The 20,782-nt window shown below is 46.0% G+C and overlaps 1 protein-coding gene and 1 long non-coding RNA gene across 5 annotated transcripts in view; one reads left to right on the top strand and one right to left on the bottom strand.

The window, feature by feature from the left end:
* Window positions 1-927: 927 nt before the first annotated feature.
* Window positions 928-20,782, top strand: part of TADA2A (transcriptional adaptor 2A) — a 30,181-nt gene continuing 10,326 nt past the window's right edge. Inside the window, exons 1-11 of one of the 4 annotated variants that reach the window (XM_081890520.1) lie at window positions 928-1,116; window positions 2,768-2,871; window positions 4,012-4,220; window positions 5,046-5,105; window positions 7,657-7,748; window positions 7,876-8,033; window positions 8,699-8,787; window positions 10,488-10,560; window positions 11,946-12,009; window positions 15,719-15,762; window positions 17,563-17,673. In XM_081890520.1, coding sequence (XP_081746646.1) covers window positions 2,847-2,871; window positions 4,012-4,220; window positions 5,046-5,105; window positions 7,657-7,748; window positions 7,876-8,033; window positions 8,699-8,787; window positions 10,488-10,560; window positions 11,946-12,009; window positions 15,719-15,762; window positions 17,563-17,673 — 925 coding nt within the window. In that variant the 5' untranslated portion in view covers window positions 928-1,116; window positions 2,768-2,846. Of the gene's footprint in view, window positions 1,117-2,767; window positions 2,881-4,011; window positions 4,221-5,045; window positions 5,106-7,656; window positions 7,749-7,875; window positions 8,034-8,698; window positions 8,788-10,487; window positions 10,561-11,945; window positions 12,010-15,718; window positions 15,763-17,562; window positions 17,674-20,782 lie in introns of those variants that run through there. The other 3 variants (XM_081890522.1, XM_081890521.1, XM_081890523.1) reach the window with 3 other exon arrangements.
* Window positions 15,769-20,782, bottom strand: part of LOC309358042 — a 50,323-nt gene continuing 45,309 nt past the window's right edge. Inside the window, exon 3 of the long non-coding RNA XR_014163301.1 lies at window positions 15,769-17,564. This is a non-coding gene — a long non-coding RNA (uncharacterized lncRNA). The remainder of the gene's footprint in view (window positions 17,565-20,782) is intronic.

The raw sequence follows: 20,782 nt of genomic DNA, 5'->3' as shown, positions 1-20,782 counted from the left end.
TACACACACACACCTGACACAACTTATTGTCCGCACATATATAGCACACTCGCATAAACACCATCCTATACACGTTTCACGCACATAAAAACCTAGAGGCAGTTGGTCATTTCCCCATTTTTATATGTGCCAGGTGTTGGCAAAATAATTATCCCTCACCTATTTATATTCAAAATATTTTATTCTAAAAAATACTTGTGTCTCAACTCGGCAGTGTCAAGTGGATGTTTATTTTAATACTGCTGAACTGCTTTACTTGGTGCCATCAACGTTTGCTTCATTTTATTTAAATTATTTGTACAAGTTGACCAAACATTTAAATTGTAATGCAACAACACCTTAAGCCACCACTTCACATTTTGCCTAAGCAGAATCCTAGACGTGTCAATACTGTTCTTAGGCTCTTCCTTGTAGCAACCATTATTATTATTTTTACCCAAAATTCTCCCAGTTACCCAAAGGTAATTTACCCCTCAGAGAGCTATAAATCTCCAGCGTCTAAGTGACAGTTCCCAGTATTATTTGGGGGGGGGGGGAATAAATCTATTACCAATATGCTTTAGATATATGGCACCCATAGAGCTTTCTCAACGTCTATTTCTTTACAGGCGCTCATTTTTTCCTCAGCAATGTATTGTCATTTCCGTTTGTCGTGCCCCACAGCTGTGTAATCTGTTTCCCCTTATTGGTTTATTATTATTCATTTCACATGAAAACCAATTTTTTAAAAAATTGTTTTTACTCCCAACTAATCTTGGCATATTACGAATATATACTACGGCTACCGTGAGCTTTCTTCGTTCTACTTATGCGCATATAAAGTGAGGTGAGACTATATATACAGTATACAGTATTCTGAGGTGAGGAGGAAGGCGGGAGGGGGAGGGGAGTAGGAGCGCGCGCACGCGCACGCGCGCGGTCTCGACAGCCCACGTGCACAGCCACCCGTCGGGCCCGAGCACGTTCCAGAGAGAGAGAAAGAGCGTGAGCGCAACGGACGGCTGCGAGGGGGAGAGGGAGGGGCCGCCTATGCCGCCCCGTTCTGCGCGGAACGCACGTAATTTAAAGCCGGGTCGAGTCGGCAAAGCAAGCGAAAGACGAGCAAAAGCGAGGCAGGTAATCAAGGGGCGGGGCTGTGGTGTGCTTCGCGGCGGGGAGGGGAGAGGAGAGGGAGAGAAAAGGGGCGGGGCGGCTGTGTCGGAAGAGCGGAAGTAACCGGTTGCTTGTGTGTTGGGGCGGGCGGGGGGGTGAAAGGAACGACATATTCAGGAGGGGAGGGGAAAGTGGAACGAAAGCCAGGCGCGCCCCTGGTCAGCGCGTGCGCTTTCGCTGTCTGAGGCGGAGCCCGGATGGAACTCGCTCTCACGTGCGCTGCCGCCTGCTTCACCTCATTGGCCAAAGGGGGAACGAGGGAGCGCGTGGTTGCTGTGACGTTGAGGCGTCAGGCGGGGAGGGGGGACTATAAAAGGTTGTGGGGAGGAAGGGAAGGTTGATTTCGAAGGGCCTGTGTCTTGATGGAGTCCGGTGATGAAGGGGGGGAATCTTAAACACAGACAACACATTTTGTTCTTGATTTATTTTTTCCACAGTGTGTACACCTTAGACCAGGCTTCCTCAACCTTGGCCCTCCAGATGTTTTGAGACTACAATCCCCATCATCCCTGACCACTGGTCCTGCTAGCTAGGGATCATGGGAGTTGTAGGCCAAAAGCATCTGGAGGAGGTTGAGGAAGCCTGTCTTAGACCTGCTGCCTCCCCTCCCCACTAGCCACATGCTTCAGCTACTCATTGATAAAACTGCTATTAAAATCAAATTTTATTTTTGTTCACCCTTCAGATGTCTTATCTATTTATAAAAACATATATATATAAACAGAGAGAGAGTTAGTCTACAACAATGGAATATAAAACTACAGTAAAAGCAATATAAAAAGTTAAAACCAGACATCAATTATTGTGGACAGATGTATTATTAATTGCCTGCGTGGGCCTGGTGGAATGGAAAAGATTTCAACAGGCTTTTGGAGGTTCATTTTATTTTATCTACTTCATAAAATGTATATACTTCTTGATTGCAGAAAAACCTCAAAGCAGTTTACAAAAAGGATAAAATAAAATTACTACTAAATATTTACAGCCGTCATTTAGAAGAAGAAGAAGAGTTTGGATTTGATATCCCGCCTTTCACTCCCTTTAAGGAGTCTCAAAGCAGCTAACATTCTCCTTTCCCTTCCTCCCCCACAACAAACATTCTGTGAGGTGAGTGGGGCTGAGAGACTTCAGAGAATTGTGACTGGCCCATTTAAAACATAGATAAGGTTTAAACTACAATGTAATAGACATAAATTAAAACTTTTACAGTTCTGCACAAACTAAATGAGAATGTATTCAGCAGCCATAGAAAAGGATGGATGAAAGAGCCTGTTTGATATCAATTAGCAGGGAGTTCCAAAGTGTTGGTGCTGCCACACTAGACAATCATGTTCTTACAGAAGCGGTGTGGGCACTGTGTAAAAGTGTTGGTGCTGCCAATTGAAGCGGTCAGGTGGGCACAAGTTGTAACAGAAGGCAACTGCTGAATCTCTATTTGCAGAGTCTTCCACAATACTGGACCAATGATGCTGACGGCTTTTTCTTGTTGACGGCATTTCCAGGCAGAGCTAGATGGCCCAATGGTCTGATTCAGTATAAGGCGTCTTCCTGTATTCCTGTATTTTTCTTCTAGGGGCCTACAAACGAGCACACATCTTTATTATCCTTTTTTCAGGGCTTGAGCGACACTGGAAAGCTTCATTTGATGAGAGATTGTAGTCTTTAAGTGAAGTTCAGGCGCCCAAGGGAGGAACATGGAGCGTCTGACATCGTTCAGCAGTAAGTAGAGTCACTCAAAGGTTGCTGATAGTGCTTGCAATGTGAACCTCCAACTTTCATAAATAGGTATTTCATAGAATTGTAGAGTTGGAAGGGACCCCGAGGATCATCTAGTCCAACTCCCTGCAATGCAGGAATACGCAGCTGTCCCATATGGGGATCAAACCTGCTACCTTGGTGTTATCAGCACAATGCTCTAACCAACTGAGCCATCTGGGCTAGGTGAAAGATACCACCTGATCTGGCGAGTTCATAAGTGAATGTGGAATGATATGTGGCTATGCAACTTCCTTCTGTTTCTCATGTTCAGAGGGTGCTGTTCCTTATTGTAGCCAAAATGGCCCCACCCACATTCAAGGGGGAGGTAGTAGCAGCCTTGGGAAACCCCAAGGTTTACAGAGGAAACCCAGAAATCCATATAAAATCCATTTCCTGGTATTCCATCTCAACTAGTGCAGGCAAGAGGAAACTTTGGCCCTACAGATGTTATTAAACTACTACTCCCATCATCCCACGCCACTGGCTGTGCTTGCTATGGGTGATGGGAGCTGTAGTTCAGCAGTTCTGGGCAGCCAAAGGTTTCCTGCACCTGCATAGAATGGGGTTGAACAGATATGAACCAGCTTGAGTTTTGATGGCTGGCATCACTAGGGACACGTAGTAGTTTCAGTGTACGCTCAACTAGTGTTTGTTGGCACAAAAACACCCTGGCCCACGCAGAAGGTCCCAGATTCAAAGCACAGCATCCCCAGGAAGGGCTGGGGAAATGTTCTGATCTGAAATTGAGCTAGATGGACCAATGGTCTGATTCAGAATAGGGCAGTTTCCTAGCTATCTTTTTCGTTTTAATTTTATTCCTCAATAAAAAGTATCACAATTACACGCCTTTCAAACAAATACATCTGGTACAATTACATATTTGACTTCCCTCCCCCCCTTTTGTGGTTTCTTTTCTGATTTAAATTTTTAACACTGCATTTTCTACTTTGCTCCGTTTTTAAGTTATTCTTCCATTTCTCTTGATAATAATTTTAACTGCTTGATCTAAGTTAACCCTACTAATGAACTTGCTTGCATGCTAGGATTTTTCAAATATTCCACAAACTTTCCCCACCCTGTCCTATTTACCTTAACATGTAGATGTATTGCTGTGTCAGTTTCTCCGCCGACAACAAGTGAAGGAGTTTGCTTTGCAAAATGGCGCCCAAGCTTTATTACGTATTGGTCTTGTTGGCTTTACAGATGACCCCTTTGACAAGCCGCCATGCCGAGGGTGTTCCTCTTACCTCGCAGAACCTTACATAAAGTGTGCAGAGTGCGGCCCACCTCCCTTCTTGCTGTGCTTGCAGGTAAACTTAAATTTTAAGGAGAGAAATGAAGGAGGGTTGAGTTGCCAAGCCTGTTGTGTTCTCCCAGGATGCTGAAAGCCAAGTAGCCAGATCACCAGGAAGCAGACTAGGGCATGTCAATAAGACAAGAGCTCCCAGCTCTTGCTGCTGCTTTTTCTTTTTCTTTTGTATAGCTGGCAGTGGCTCACATAGGGGGTCATCAACGTGGAACCCGAGGCACCAGTGTGCCTGCCATTATCTCCTGTGGTGCTCTGAAAGGTCTCCGAAAACATTTCCTCAGAAATCAACAATACCTGAGAAACTGTGCTTCTTGCTCAGTCCCTGTTCGTACTGGCTCAGCCTCTCCTACGCTGAAGCTATTATAGCATGCCTCCATAGCAGCCATTTTCTGTCTCCCATGGCGCTCTCTCATAATTACAAATCTGCCCACTAGCCTAAAATGGCTGCTGACTCCTGGGCTAACAACTCCAAGCTGAGCCAAAGTCTTGTCGGAAGTCATCTGCAAACAGCTTGCTATTCTTTGTTGTAAAGCAGTCTTCTCGCCAACCTGAGCCTGTGAATTATAGTCAACGGTGTTATATGCCGGAGTCAGACCCTTTGTCCTGTGTGTTTAACAGTTTATTTATTGCACAGCACCAATAAAAGGAAACTGTTTGTTAGAAAGGTTCCAGGAAATAACTATAGGGAAGGGATGTTTTGTTTGTGATCAAGGCATCCCAGTGTCCTTTTCCCTTTACCTCTTTATAGTCAGTATAAAGTCCCTGTTTCCCAACTACAAAAAGAAGGAAGAAAAGTAACCTAGTGGCAAACTCCTTTGTTTTGCAGTGCTTCACAATCGGATTTGAGTACAAGAAACACCAGAGCGACCACACCTATGAAATAGTGGTAAATGCACCTTCCTGATAACCTTGCTTTTTCTTCTCGTTGTCAATCTCTGGGTGACACATCTTGATCAGGCATCCCCAACCTTCGGCCCTCCAGATGTTTTGGACTACAATTCCCATCATCCCTGACCACTGGTCGTGCTAGCTAGGGATCATGGGAGTTGTAGGCCAAAACATCTGGAGGGCCGCAGGTTGGGGGTGCCTGATCTTGATAGAATGGGGGTTTGAGGTCAGAAGCCAGTGGTAGTTGTGGCGATGCCAGACTCGCGCACACAAGCACATAGGATGCACAGCCCCCCCCCCCTCAGCCAATGCTTGCAGATCAGCCCTAGGATATTGCCTGCTTGCGGCTCATCTAATGATCACTCTGGCAACCAGGGAGGGGGCAATTTGCATCCTCATCAGGGGGCTGGCTTGGCCTTAAATGACTCTGCCCACCCCAGCATTGTATCTAATTAAAAGAAGAAGAAGAAGATGTTTCCAAAATTAGTGGGGTCTTGGGGATTGAGAGTAGAAAAATTTGCTCGGAAGGCCCAATCTAGTCCCGCCAAGACCAGGTTTTCGCCACTTTGCATTAGAAGATTCATTAGACCAGGGGTAGCCAGTGTAGTGCTTTCTTGATGTCTGTGAACGACAACTCCCAATTCCCTTCAGCCAGCATGCCAAATGGTCAGGGATGGTGGGAATTGTAGTCCAGCAAGGGGGGGGGGAGGGCACTTCATTGGCTACCTCTACCCTAGATATTACTTTGTAGAACAATAATTTTTTCCTCGTGTACTGAATTAACCAGAAAACACTTTAGTTAAATTGTTATGTCACGAAGAACAGCTACATTTTCTGTTCCACTGAAACTCCTAAAACAGGTTTCCCATTGAACAGTGGTTGTTTTTCTGGGGGGTAGTAGGGTGTGTTTTGTTTGTGTTTTAATCCGTCATGCCCATGTTACTTCTGGAATTACAGCCACAGAGAAGTAAACGAAGAGGTCTTCGTTGTGTTCTGTAATACCACTTTCAGGAGCTAACCGTAATTATAGCTTGTGAGATATTTACATTACGTGATAATAATTTGAAATTCCTGTGGCATGCTGCTGGAGCTTTTAAACTGTCATTCCAGAAGCAGCAGTCTGATCTCTTGTTCCCCAGCTACTGGAATAATTTGTTTTCATACATGTAGACCTAAGGAAATGTACTACTCAGCAATGGACATTTGCAGGCCCACATACCAGATTGGAATGGTGCCTCTGGGGAAAGTCACTGAGTTATGAACACCATTTACGAACATAAGATAGCCTGCCGGATCAGGCCAAGCTACATTTTTGAGCATCCTTAACAAACTACAGTTCCTGGAATTCTTTGGGGAAGGCCGTGTGCTTTAAATGTGTCTTATGCATGTGATCTGTATTAATAAGAGAGTATGTTGTGGGACGCGGGTGGCGCTGTGGGTTAAACCACAGAGCCTAGGACTTGCCGATCAGAAGGTCAGCGGTTCAAATCCCTGCGACGGGGTGAGCTCCCATTGCTCAGTCCCTGCTCCTGCCAACCTAGCAGTTCGAAAACACGTCAAAGTGCAAGTAGATAAATAGGTACCGCTCCGGCGGGAAGGTAAACGGCGTTTCCATGCGCTGCTCTGGCTCGTCAGAAGCAGCTTTGTCATGCTGGCCACATGACCCGGAAGCTGTACGCTGGCTTCCTCGGCCAATAATGTGAGATGAGTGCTGCAACCCCAGAGTCAGCCACGACTGGACCTAATGGTCAGGGGTCCCTTTACCTTTTTATGTTGTTGTTATATTCTGATGTCAACACAGATCAGTCATCCAGTGAAACTGGATGTTGGAAGATGCAGGACAGATAAAAGAAAGCATTTATTCACACAGCACATACCGTATTGGCCTGAATATAAGCCACACTTTTTTCCAAATTCTGATTGTGAAAAATTAAAGTGCGGCTTATATTCATGACCTTATGCCGCTGGCAAAGTGGCACGGCTCCCCCCACCCACAGGAGCGCAGGGCAACAGCGCGCAGCCCACCCGCCACTCCCAAGCCTCCCCTACACTGGATGAGCAAAGGGGGGAAGGCCACCGGCAAAGCGGTGCATCTCCCCCCAGAAAGCAGCACAGGGCAATGGCGCTCGTCCCGTCCGCGGCTCCCAAGTCTCCCCAAAGCCGCCAAATTTTAAAGGTGTGGCTTATGTGCGGTTGCGGCTTATATTCAGGCCAATACGGTAGTTAAACTTCAGATCTCCCTCTCACAGGAGACATTGATGGCCACCATCAATGAGACCATTGTTATTTGGGCTGTGTTTGGTTGTCACCTGGAGATGGGGATTCCTGAGCTGAGTTGACGTCCAGAGCTCAATCGGTTGCAAGTTGGGGCTTTAGTGTGCCATTCATATATATGTGCTCTAATGTGTTGTTCCTCATCTTGATTTCTGGTGACGAGGCAAGTTCAAAATGCCACTAAAGGCTGCGATGGGTGGGATTTAAGCTGCTGAACACCATGCTCAGAATCACAGCCAAAATGAGTTCCCTTCCTTGTTTCCCCATATCGCTAGACATCTAACTTCCCTGTCCTTGATCCGACTTGGACAGCTCAAGAAGAAATGGCCCTCTTAGAAGCTGTGATGGATTGTGGCTTTGGAAACTGGTGAGAGTTTTATGCCTGATTAAACATTGAGATCTGTCCTGCTTTGGTGGGTAATGCAAAACGGAGCAATCCTCCTTCTGATTGATGCCTAACCAGAACTATTCCCCCTCCCCTCTCTCTTTTATAGGCAGGATGTAGCAAATCAGATGAACACAAAGACGAAAGAGGAGTGTGAAAAACATTACATGAAGCATTTCATCAACAACCCCCTCTTTGCATCCACGCTATTAAATCTGAAGCAAGCGGAAGAGAATCAACACAGTGACACAGCCATCCCATTTTATTGTAAGAGTCCATGGCAGGGACAGAGGCAGCATTTCGCATTCCCAGATTAGCCAGTGTGGTGCCCTTCAGAGGCTGTTAGGACTACAACTCCCATCAACCCTAGCCAGCACAACCAGTACAGTCGTACCTCGGCTCCCAAACACCTTGGGAGTCATACATTCCGGCTCCCGAACGATCGAAAACTGGGAGTGAGTGTTCCAGTTTGTGAACATTCTTTTGGAAGCCGAACGTCCGACGGGGCTTCCGTGACTTTCGATTGGCTGCAGGAGCTTCCTGCATCCAATCAGAAGCCGTGCTTTGGAAGTCGAACATTTCAGAAGTTGAACAGACTTCCAGAACTGATTGTGTTTGACTTCCGAGGTATGACTGTAGTCAGAGATGATTGGAGATGCAGACTTTTGTGTTAGCTACATATGCCTGATTCTGTGTCTAGAGATGGGCCTTCAGGGACATGAATCAGTGACAGGTACGGTTAGGCACCACAGAAATTCATAGCAAGTTATTAACTTAGGAACTTTAAAAAAAAGCAAGCTAACAAATGCACTTCCTTCCCCTTGCATGCTATTCAAACCATTTTTTCCTCCATTGCTTTGAGAGGAGAGGAGGTGCAAATAATTATTTTTAAATTGGCCCACTACTAAAACATGCTTTCCACCCCCTCCCAGCTGCTGAAGATCCTCCGCGGCCTACCTTTGATTCCTTGCTCTCCAGGGATATGGCTGGATACATGCCAGCAAGAGCAGACTTCATTGAGGTAGGAACTCATTCGGCTCTTTGCCTTTCCTGCCAGAAACAAATAGGATGAATGTTGTTATGGCTGGGGTATCTCAGTTGGTAAAGCTTGAGAGCGTGCTGGGTTTGAGCCCCACGTTGAGCAAATGTTTCCTGCATTGCAGGAGCTGGGATTAGAACTCTACGATTCTGTTTGTTATTTTCCTGTTTCTTCTTCACCCCACCCCTTTGTTTTCATAAACAACGCTGAGAGCCAATTCATGAAATTGGGGCAGGGGGGTGGATGAATGAATGAATGAATGAAATGAAAGCCTTTTCGTCTCTGCATCTGATACTTCTCAGTACCACTTGCAATGTATTTCTCATGTCATATTTTAGAGCTTATAGTGGGATTTTCGGCTTGTGGTGGTGATTCAGAGCAGGGTTGGGGAACCAAGGGCCACATTCTTTTCTGACAAACCTCCCGAGGGCCACATAGTGGGCGAGGCCTGAGGCAAAGGTGGGCAGAGCAAGGAATACATTTTTTTTTTTACTTCTGTGCAGTAGGCTATTTTCTACTCACCCTCCCTTCTCTACGACAAGCAGGAGGCATGTTCAGAGTTCAAGGCACATCCCAGTCAGGAAAATACACTTGGGGTGCAAAATATTAGCAGTGAGAGGTGTGAATCGGGGGATAAGGGGTGTGGCTTGTGGAGAGTTCCAAGGGCCAGATAGGCATGGCAGGCCACACTTGGCCCCTGGGTCTGCTGTTCCCCACCCCTAGTTCAGAGGATTGGCTTGGTTATTTGGTGGCACTGGGCACTTAATAAACAAGCATAGGATGCAATACCGCTTGGAACCCGCTGGGGGAGCAGCAAGATTGACTAAATACACAGTCTGTGCAGCAGAGATGCTCGCAACTGGAGAAGAGTCGCTGCAAATCACCTGCTGCTCTTGTTGTTATTGTTAGAAGCTGATGAATTGGCATCAGGTTCCTGCTAAATTCATATCAGGATCTGGAAGTGGGTGTATCAACAAGCAACACTTTTTGCTTTGTCTTCTTTTATTCGCTACCCTCCCACACCAAACCAGAGCACCCAGCTGTGCAGGAGTCTGGTTCCAAGTCTTCAAGGCAGCAAAGTGACCCAAATCGCCAGGAATTGTGACAAGAACTGCTGGTGGTGTGGTCCATTTGCTGCCTTGAAGACTTTGGTAATGAAGGGGTTGTTGCAAAGCTCTTTTGTCATTTTTGCTATCTCTTCCTTTGCATTAAATTGATGGTTCTTGAGACCTTAAAAAAAATCCACAAATTTCTTTTTTTAAAAAAACCAAAACCCCTTTTGTTTATTTTCATAGTATTAAATGCAAACCACAGCAAAATATCAACTTAAAGATATCTAAAACAAGGCAGGGCAAATAAAGGAGTAACTGTACAAAGTTGCAACACCTGATCTTAAATCCTGACATCCATATTTCTCTGGATGGTGCAGGAAGAGATTGCTGCCTGTCGAAATCCGAAACACGAAATAAATTCCCACTAAACTGCATAGAAGTGTTCAGGGCCCTCCTTTCCCTCGGAAACCTGTAATTTAAGTGTTATTTTTTCTTGCGGCGATCAAATTCCGTATGTTTTTATACCACAGGGAAATGTTCAAGTTCTGTTATGCTTTCTGTTGTTGGACAGTGGAAATCCTGGCTTCTGCCAGCATCTGTGTCAATAGTTGTTGTTTTTTCCTCCCACAGGAATTTGACAACTATGCTGAATGGGATTTAAGGGATATAGACTTTGTGGAGGATGACTCGGAACTTTTACACGGTGTGTTTTGCGTTGTGAAGCTATAAGAGGAAATGTGGGGTATCTCCACTCAGAGATTGGATGGTTTAGTGGTCCTCCAGTTGCTTTAGTGGTGCAGCGATAAATCTGCTAGCACATTCGCAAAGCTAAGCAGGGTCCAGTGTGGTTTCAAATTGGATGGGGGACCATTTGTGGAGATTGCTGCATTACAGGGAGTTAGGCTCGCTGACTCTCGGGGTCCCTTCCAACTCTACAATTCTATGATTCTACATGGTAATTTTTTTTACTGTGTTGATTTGCTGAATATCCCCCCCACACATGCATGCACACATATACACACACAGCAGCTTTGCAGGGGACATCGCTCCCTTGACCTTCTGGCAGCTGAGTGCCTGTCGTTTACCAGGAAAGGGTGGGTGAGGCAGCAGTGAGGCCAGCATGGTGCAAATGCAGCAGCAGGAGCTCTGGATTGGCTCTGCTGAAGTGTTTGCCCCCCCCCCCCGGCCTTCCTGCCACCTCATCCCTCTCCCTCCTGATAAGCAGTAGTGGCTCAGCTGTCAGGAGCTCAGGGGAGCACCACCGCCGCCCGAGCGCCACACTGTTTGCTACTGCAAAGTTTCAGCCTCAGTTACGATTCTTGATTTTTTGGGGGAGCCATGTTTGGATCCCTGAAACATTGGTGTTTTATGTGCTATCTGGCTTTTAGCAAGATGCAGGAATGTTAACCCTTCTTCACATGCACATCCTGCCGCGTGGGAGCCACCTCAGTGGGGCAAGGTCCCACAACGCAGGGGCACATTATACGTTTCAACATTTTTGTGCCACCTCCCAGAGCAAGCCCTCCTAAGATAAGCTCTCAACTATATATTCGTCACACGTTTTACCCTAAAACAATAAGGATCACCACACACACACACACACACACACACAGTTCATAGGAAGAGCTTTCTGGGTCATGTATAAGGCCCCTCTTCTCACAATCGCTGGCAAGATGCCCCTATGGAACGCCCCACAGGCAAGACCCTGAGTGCAGCTGCTTGTGATTCCTAGCGAGTGGCATACAGAGGCATTCTCCCTCCAATAATGGAATGCAAATATGTCATGTATCAAATCAAAGCAGCTAAAAATAAGACTCAAAACAGCGGCAGTTCATATACAGACTTTGGAACTGCTTCCACTGCAGTGCCTTGAGAAGGTTTCTCTCTTGTAACATCTCAAAAACCAGATTTGGCTAGTCTCTTCCCTGCTGAGGCCTATGTCGTTTTTCACGCTGTGATGAAAACAGGCTGTTGTTTTGGGGATTTGGGAGATAAGCTCTGTGCTAATTCTCTATATATTTCTCTGTAAGTGTGAAGGATTTATTCTTTTCATCTCTTTTGCTCCTCTCTCTCATGGAACCTTCACAGCTTTGAAGATTGCAGTTGTAGATATCTATCACTCGAGGTTAAAGGAAAGGCAACGAAGGAAAAAGTGAGTTCCTGGCTTTTTCATTCTTTCAAATCCAAGTGTGCTTGCTGAGTTCTGTGACAAAGATTTTGCAGAATAGCTATTCTGGGCTGGGTGTCAAATTTGAACATCAGCAAACCATGGGGAGAGAATATGAAGAAGGTGGGGTTGTGTGGCAGATATTTACACCTTTCCCCCTTGGATATAAAGTTGTTATCTGAAGGTAGGACTGTCGCGGGCAAGGACTTCCAAACTTTTTGCTTTGCTTTTTGCCTTCACATCCGTCCCCCAATAACCAAGGTTTAGGTTAGAAAGTCCCAGAGTAAACTAACAATCACAGTAAAAAAAGACAATAAAAAACCCGCATTAGCAATGGAGTGCACCTGTGAGGGTGAAGTCAAACTGCTGCATTAGCAGCGCCGAAGTGACCTCCTTGGGACGCAAGCCTGGGGAGTGTGTCAAGAGGTTCTGGGGTGCCCAGAAGATGACCCCGCTCTCAGCCTCACTGATGTGGTCCAAAGGAAAGCAGAGCACTACGTTTGGCACCAGCTTGGCTGCAGGTGTTGCTGGAAGGATTCATACCTCCATCTGAGAACCTCAAACATAGATATATCCAGCAAGTGTCAAGCCATCCACTCTCCAGCTGTACACGTGATGTCTATCCTGGTATAAAGACACCGGTACTCTTAACTCCATCCTCTAATTACCGCAACCTGCAGATAATTGACACCACAGACTTTGCTACAGTGGACTTCCAGCTTGAGGCCGATGAGTTGGCTAATTAAAACATTCTGTGTCAGCAGCTTAGCCAATTACCTGACTCTCTGTAGAATTATTTAGTGACACTCCCAACATCTCAATATTTTTTCAAACGTGTAGTTCAAGTCGAGGTGCGTTATTAAAAAGTAGTTAACTTGATGGAAGTGTAGTGCATTTTTCTCCCCCTACCCTCCCAGTTAAAATGCCCTTTTCAGCAGATAATTTAAAGTCAGTATGTGGCTGGAGGAGACTCACTTGTCAGACCTCAGCCTAAAAATATTAAAATGACTTTTAATTTGAGTTGCATTCAAGAATCCCAGTGTAATGGATTCCCAGTGTATAGTCCCAGTGTATAGTCAAATCAGTTACAGGAGTAGGGTGGGTCGCACACATCTCAGGTGCCCAAGGCCAGGGGTGAAAAGAAGCGTCTTCAGCATTTGCCAAAAGCTATATAATAGAGGTGTGAGATGCACCTCTGTGGGGAGGGAACCCCACGACAGAGAATGCCACCAACCATGAACTTCTGTGGGCGGCAGAACTAGCAAGAGGACCCCCTCTGCTGATCTTAACACCCGAGGAGGTCTGTAGGGAAGGAGCAGGTCTCAGATATTTGGGTCCTAAGTCATTTCCGATCCTTGGTTTGGTATTCACCCTTTTCGCAGCTGCCACGCACTGGGCTACCCAGCGGAGAAGGCAAGAGTAAATCCCAGCTTGGCAGGCTGAACGTGCTACCAGGGATGTAGGTAGTTAGGTGGAGGAAGCAGGAAGGAACATAGGGAGCTGCCTTATATTGATGTCAGGCCCATTGATCCATCTAGCTCTGTACTGTCTGCATTGACAGGCAGTGGCTCTTCAATGTTCTGAAGCAGGAGGAGATGCTAGGGAGTAAACCTGAGACTTCAGGCATGCATGGCAGGATGGTCTACCACTTTGCCAATAGGAGTGATGCAACTTGGGCCTGGGTGAGGAGGAGGCGGCACAAGGGGGTGTAGAACGCAAGCACATCCAGTAAAGTTTCTAGGTTTAGAGAGGTGGGTGTGCTAGATCCACAAGCACGGCATGATCCCATCAGGTTTGAGAGACCCTGGGGTAGAAGGAAGGCAAGGAACAGGGTGTCCCACGCAGGACAGGGCTGGCCAAATAGGTTTTTCCCCCCTTTAATCTATTCATACAATTTATGTACCACTCTACTACTATAGACTCTTAGCGGGCTACAAATATCACAATACCAAAATAAAAATAAAATTCAGTTAAAACGTTAAAATCAGACTTGAATTAAAACATTCCAGCAGCTTTTCCAGTCAGGAATAAAGATGTAAGAAAACATCATGTGCACTTACAGGCGCCTCAACACTGGTAATTCTCTATGGTTTTAACACAGAGTAAGGAAATGCCAGGCCCTCGGGCCTGGAATCTATTTCCAAGGCTAAGTCATGCATCAGAATATGAAGTAGGGTAGGAATTAATTAGCATCTCCTGCTAAAGGAGTAACGTTGATGTCCCCAAATTGGTGCTTTTAAAAACGTTTGCGCCTTTTCCATGCTATCACGTTGCCTCTATTTATAGAAAGCTGCAAGCTACATAAAAGGTTTATAAATACCTTCCCGCTGCCCTCTTGGTGTTGCAAATCAAAACTGCTTCCAAAGGCTGTCTTTCTGCTTACTTATCAGTTGGGTGTTTCTTTAACACGCACCTCTTTCTATAGCTATTTATCATTGCAATTGCTCTTCGTACCTCCATAAAAGTGTGCACAAAAGCAAAGACTAACAAGAAGTTTTGGCCAGTTTTGGGAATAATAAATAAAACAGGTTTGGTCCCCAGCCTCTCCTTAGCCGGGCCTTCTCCTAGCAAGAGGGAGAAATGCCATGGGGAGAGTCATAGTGCTGCTCTGTGCAAACACGGGGCAGAGCTATCATTGCTGTGGCTTTACAGTTGTGGGGACACGTGTGGAAGCAGTTTTATTTGCTACAGTCAACCAAGGGAGAGGCTGTCTACAGGCCTGTGGATATATGCTGCTTTCATGGACTTGGGAAGGTATCTTAAGACACTGAAGCCTGATCTACACAGTAGCATGTGATAGTGGAATGTGCAATAGCACTTTGAATTGCAAGCATGTAAGGAGGTTCACATTTTGGAATGCTCTCTCATGTAAAAAAAAATTCCCTGCAAGCAGAAATCTAGCACAACAGGAGAGGTATTTTTTTTTTTACCTGGATGCCGTTTAAAGACAAAACAGAACATGGGTAGGAACTTTAAAAACTGTGTTTTCCATCCTCGGAGACTGAACTGTCGCAGTCATGGGAATGTAGGGAGCTGCCTCACTGTTTGACCATCTAGCTCAGTATTGCCCACACTGACTGGCAGCAGTTCCTCAAGTCAGAGGCAGGGAGTATTTCCCAGACCCACCTGGAGATGCTGGGGCTTGAACTTGGGACCTTCTGCATGCAAGGCAGACCCTCTTCCACTAAGCTACAGCCCTTTCCATCCTGCCACCTCAGGATTCTAGCACCTCACTCTGATGCTTGTGTAGAGAAGGCCTCTCACCACACCCTGAAGACAGCTGATGTGTCTAAGGACAGTCATACCTTGGTTGTCAAATGCCTTGCGACTTGAACATTTTGGCTCCCGAACGCCGCAAACCCGGAAGTGAGTGTTCCGGTTTGCGAATGTTCTTTGGAACCCAAACGTCTGACACAGGGTCCGTGGCTTCTGATTGGCTGCAGGAGCTTCCTGCAGCCAATCAGAAGCCGTGCCTTGGTTTCTGAATGTTTTGGAAGTCGAACGGACTTCCAGAATGGATTCTGTTCAACTTCCAAGCTACGACTGTAGTCCTAAGAGAAGCTTTGCCTAGCCTTTCCTGGAAAATATTACTAACGAGATTCTAGGAATTCCCAGGATAACTTTTCTGTTGCAGGATTGCTTGTTTATAGTTGGGCAATGGCCCTAATACAGGCTATACCTTTTTCAATTACAGAATTATAAGAGACCACGGACTCATCAACCTCAGAAAGTTCCAGAGTGAGTATCTCGGCTGTCAGCCTTAATGGCTGTGCTGCCTGGCTAAAATTGGCCTGAAAGGATGCTGCCTGATTCACCCTTTAAATACCTTGGTGTTCCTATTTTCTGTTTATGAAATTACCTCTGGGGGCAAATAGTGGTTCCGGCGAATGTTCTGACTCTGCAGCATTGGGGCTCCCCTGGATTAGACCAAAAGTTTGTCTAGTCCTTCCCACAATCCTCTTTCCCACAGTGTCCAACCAGCTGCTTATTTTATTTGATTCATTTATATATATGATTATTATTATTTTTGCCTGCCCTTCACCATAAGCTCCCAGGACAGGTTATAACAATATATGTACAATTATAAAAACAGAAAAGAACAATATAAATTTCGATGAATAGAAGAGGTGGATCCTGCAAAACAAACATTCTTCGTTGAAGGCCAGGGTAAAGAGGTGCAGCTTCATTGCACAACAGAAGCTGTAAAGTGAGAGTGCTGGATGTGCCTCTATGGGGAGGGAATCCTCCACAATCCCACAATTTAGGGGTCGCCTCGGAGAAAGTCCCCAGGGGGTGCCATTGCCCGGACTTCTGAGGGTAGCGGATAAACCAAGAGAGCTCACCCCACCCCTCTGCAGAGCTTAACACTTGAGAAGGTGTGTAGAGATGGAGGTGGTTTTCAGATACTTGGGGCCTGCGTTTTTTATGGCTTTAAGCATTTATGGTAGGCAGGCAAGCAGAACAACAGCTCTCTCCTGCTATAGTCACCCAGTGACTGGTATCAGAAGGCTAGTGCCTCTGATTCTGCCGGTAGTATATGGCTATAGCAATGGTGGGATCTTATCAGCCTCTTGGATGGGAGGCCACTAGAAGCCCATGCAACAGCAGTGTATTAATCCATTTTTTCAAAAAGGCTACTTAAAATGCATGTGTATTTTTGTTATTATTGTAACTGTTGTTATTAAGCTGGAGACAAAACACCCAATAGCCACATACTATGGTCACCCACACCTTTGGCCTGCTGGGATTGTCATCTCGGTACTAACTGGTCCAGAATGGATGGATTCTGCTAAGCAGAAAAATGCCAGTCCATTCCTGATAACTCGCAGCCCCAACACCTGCATGCTTACAAGGTGTAATACCTGTGCCCCACATAACCAGATGTTGTGTTGGTGTTGCTTGAACTGAGCAGCTGCAAATTTTTAAGAGGTTTGAGAGGAGGGGTTCTACAGGTAGATACATGAACACACAAGCAGGCTAACACCATGGAACGCATTTCAGTGATTGAAAATAGCACTGGAGGCTGATCCATTAGGGAAAATGGCACACTTCCCCACCAAACTCAGTCCCCCCCCCTCAGCCAGGGCCCCACCTGCCTGCCTCCCTGCTTAGTTACGGCCAGTTTGGGGGTGCCACCACTGCCCGCCTACTTTCTTCTCCTCCTTAGTCTCTTTTGTGGAAACCAGCAGGGAGGAGGAGGGCAAAACTGGAATACGTTGGTCCCCCTTGTCATTGGCTCTGGCTTTGCCTACCACTGGCTTCCCTGTCTTCTGCCCCACCAGTCCCAATGGGCACCAGCCACCACTGGAAAATGGACCAGAGCCCTGGAGAGAACCCATTTAAGGAGAATAGTTAAGAATAAATAGCCACAAATCGGGAATTTTCAGCTAAGCACACAATCACTTCTATCTGACCTGCGCATGGTTCATGGACTCCACCCGAGAAGAGGCAGCATCGCATTCGTGGTGTTTCCTTTGAATCTGCATTTTTCTCCTTTGCTAAGAAAGCAGCTTTCTGTGTCCTCCCCTTGTCTTGCAGTTCTGGAAAGAAGGTACCCAAAAGAGGTTCAAGATCTTTACGAGACCATGAGGCGCTTTGCAAGGATCCTGGGACCAACGGAGCACGACAAATTCATAGAAAGTCACGCATGTAGGCATCACCTGGTCTTCTGTCTTTCATGCTTGTGTTCCTCTTTCACGTTGCACCATGCTAAGGGTCACACATGAATTCTCTCTCTATATATATTAGCAGTAAAAGTCCCCCTCCCCAAATATCATTGGCATATACAGTTTCCACCGCAATTGTGGTACAGTAAAAAAGGCAGGAAATTGTGAAACCTTTTTATTGAATCGGCCCCTGTGCTTTTGGCCCTCCAGATGTTGCCAAATTGCCATCACCCCTGGCCATTGACCATGACTGTTAGGGCTGATGGGAGTTGTATTTTGGTAACATCTGGAGAGCTGAAGGTCCTCCACTCCTGCCATAGCAGGATGCAAGCTTTGGAGCTGTGCCAAGCCCTTAAAACAGGCATCCTCAAACTCGGCCCTCCAGCTGTTTTGGGACTACAACTCCCATCATCCCTAGCTAACAGGTCAGGGTTGATGGGAATTGTAGTCCCAAAACAGCTCAAAGGCCAAGTTTGGGGATGCCTGTCTTAAAAGAAGCACAGCTGAGTGTGGACACACATGTTGGCGCACACATAAAATAGTTGGTGCATGGGATTTGGTTTCTTTTCGTTGCTTGAGTGATGGATTCTGCTTACCAAGGTTTTAGCATGGTGGTGGGCAACCAGATGTTGCTGAACTCCAGCACTCATCAGTCCAAGCCAGCCTGGCCAATGGTCAGGGATGATGAGAGATGAAGCCCAGCAACATCTGGAGGCCAACAGATGTGTGTTCAGTCCTGCCCAGTCCTTAGCATTTCAGATATAAAGTACACTCACCAGTCTGGCTATTCCAGCTGCTTCAGTTAGAAGATCAATAGTGGTATTATAAATAGCTTTATTACAGGCTGTTTAATGGCCGCAAAGTCTGTCAAGGGGATCTTAAGGTTTTATTTCCAAAATCACATCTCGTAAGGAAGACCGTGGTGTGGAGAGGAGTGGCCAAACCTCTGGCCTTCCCAGCTCCCATCATCCCTGTCCCTATTGGCCATGCTGGACACAGATGCTCCCGACCCCTTCTTTTAGGACAGGAGATCAGCAAAGAAAATGGGTTGAGAGAAATAACCACACACAACCTGTTCTGTCATTGTTGAACAGATACTTGAGGGAAGGGATCAAAACCTCCTGCTTTGCCCAGTGACTGATTTGATGCAGTTCGCAAGTTTGTTCCAACTGTGACAGCTATATTTGTTTTTTCATTTGCCCAAGCTAGCATGCAGCAAATACCTGTGTTGGGGTTTTTTTTTGCATGTCTTGAAGCAAAACTCTCATGTATATAACACAGTTGTGATTCATGTCCCTGGAACAAAGCAACAGGTTTCTAGGCAGTAGTTGCTGACACATGTACGTACACACAACGTCTTGTGCAAGGTGTTGTGAAATTAACCCAGTTGTCCAGAGTAGAGAAGCTGGCCCTCATTCAAGTACAGTTACTAATTGGTCTCGGCTTTGAATAAGGAACAGCATAAGCGCAAAGGAACCACCCACAATTTAAGCCAAGTCTCTGCACTTTTACCCCGAAGGAAACAATGCAAAGTGATATATGAAATCGTTCTACCCTCACAGAAACCAAATATTCAGTTTTGCAGATAACTACCCCAATCATGTGAATGTCACTTTTTTGTAGGGGGAGGGATAAGACAGAAACAGCTGTAGAAATGAGGAACTTGGAGGCTCCTGAACTTCAGGAGTTTTGCAGCCCTCCAATGAGTTGTTTAGGGACACGGGTGGCACTGTGGGTTAAACCACAGAGCCTAGGACTTGCTGATCAGAAGGTCGGCGGTTCAAATCCCCGTGACGGGGTGAGCTTCCGTTGCTCAGTCCCTGCTCCTGCCAATCTAGCAGTTCAAAAGCACGTCAAAGTGCAAGTAGATAAATAGGTACCGCTCCAGCGGGAAGGTAAACGGCATTTCCGTGCGCTGCTCTGGTTCGCCAGAAGCGGCTTAGTCATGCTGGCCACATGACCCGGAAGCCGTACGCCGGCTCCCTCGGCCAATAAAGCGAGATGAGCGCTGCAACCCCAGAGTCAGTCACGACTGGACCTAATGGTCAGGGGCCCCTTTACCTTTACTAATGAGTTGTTTTATTATTAGAAAATCTGTCCCAGAAAGCACTTGCGGCAGAATTTCAGCGAGATTTTGACAAGGCTGCCACTAAGTGTCAAGTCGTGGGGATCCCATGACTTGGCATCCTGTTGGAGGCTTTGCCTTTCAAAGGTGCCTCACTCTTCCATCATCTAACCACTCATCTAGTTTGCATAATTAACAATCTTTAATTGGCCTCTCTGCATTCCAGCAGAGGCAGTTGTAAACGATTATTCCCCTCTACATTTCCTCTTATTTCTGTTTGATGCAACGCCCACATCAACAACTTCAAAGCTGTTTCTGTGCTCCACGCCAGGGACTTTTCACAGAAATGGGCGCGGCAGTTTCTGCATAGCTGTGGTTTTATTGAGATCTAAAACTTTTCTAATTAGTTACTCGGGAAAGGTTTTTGTTTTTTTTTAAAAAAAATTAGCTCCTAATGTCTCTTAATGTGATCAAGTGCAGGTGCTGCTCATGTCTGAAAATGGAGCAATCGATAGGCCGGCTTGCCCTCCTCTTCTCCCCTTCCCTGACACACCGCCATTAATTGCTTGGAAGCAAATAAACATTAAGAGTAATAATAATAATTTTAGCATTTATATCTAACACTTACATAGCACTTCAAAGAACTCCGTGTGCTTCATAGACACATGTAATAATTATATATGCCTTTCAATTAAAAAACAAACAAACCTTCAAGCAGTATACAAATAAAGCCACTTTTAATTTTTTTATTACATTTATATCTCACCTTTATGGTGACATGCCTGGCTTTCTCCCTCTCCAGATTATCCTTACAATATTGTGAGGTAGGTTAGTCTTAGGACCTCAGTCCAGTTTCTGGCCGGAAAGAAAACTAGGGAATTTCCAACTCGCCCTCTTAGCTTTTGCACACCGTTTTTCACTCATAAGGGTATACCATATTCTATAAGGTATAGCGCAGGGGTGGGGAACCTCAGGCCTGGGGGCCAAACGTGGCCCTCCAGCCTTCTCTGTCTGGCCCTCAAAACTC

Source organism: Podarcis melisellensis (assembly GCF_964234715.1).
Source record: "Podarcis melisellensis genome assembly, chromosome: 15".
NCBI classification, from domain to species: Eukaryota; Metazoa; Chordata; class Lepidosauria; order Squamata; family Lacertidae; genus Podarcis; species Podarcis melisellensis.
The sequence above is the reverse complement of the archived record's forward strand: the minus strand, read 5'-3'. Positions and strand labels throughout refer to the sequence as shown.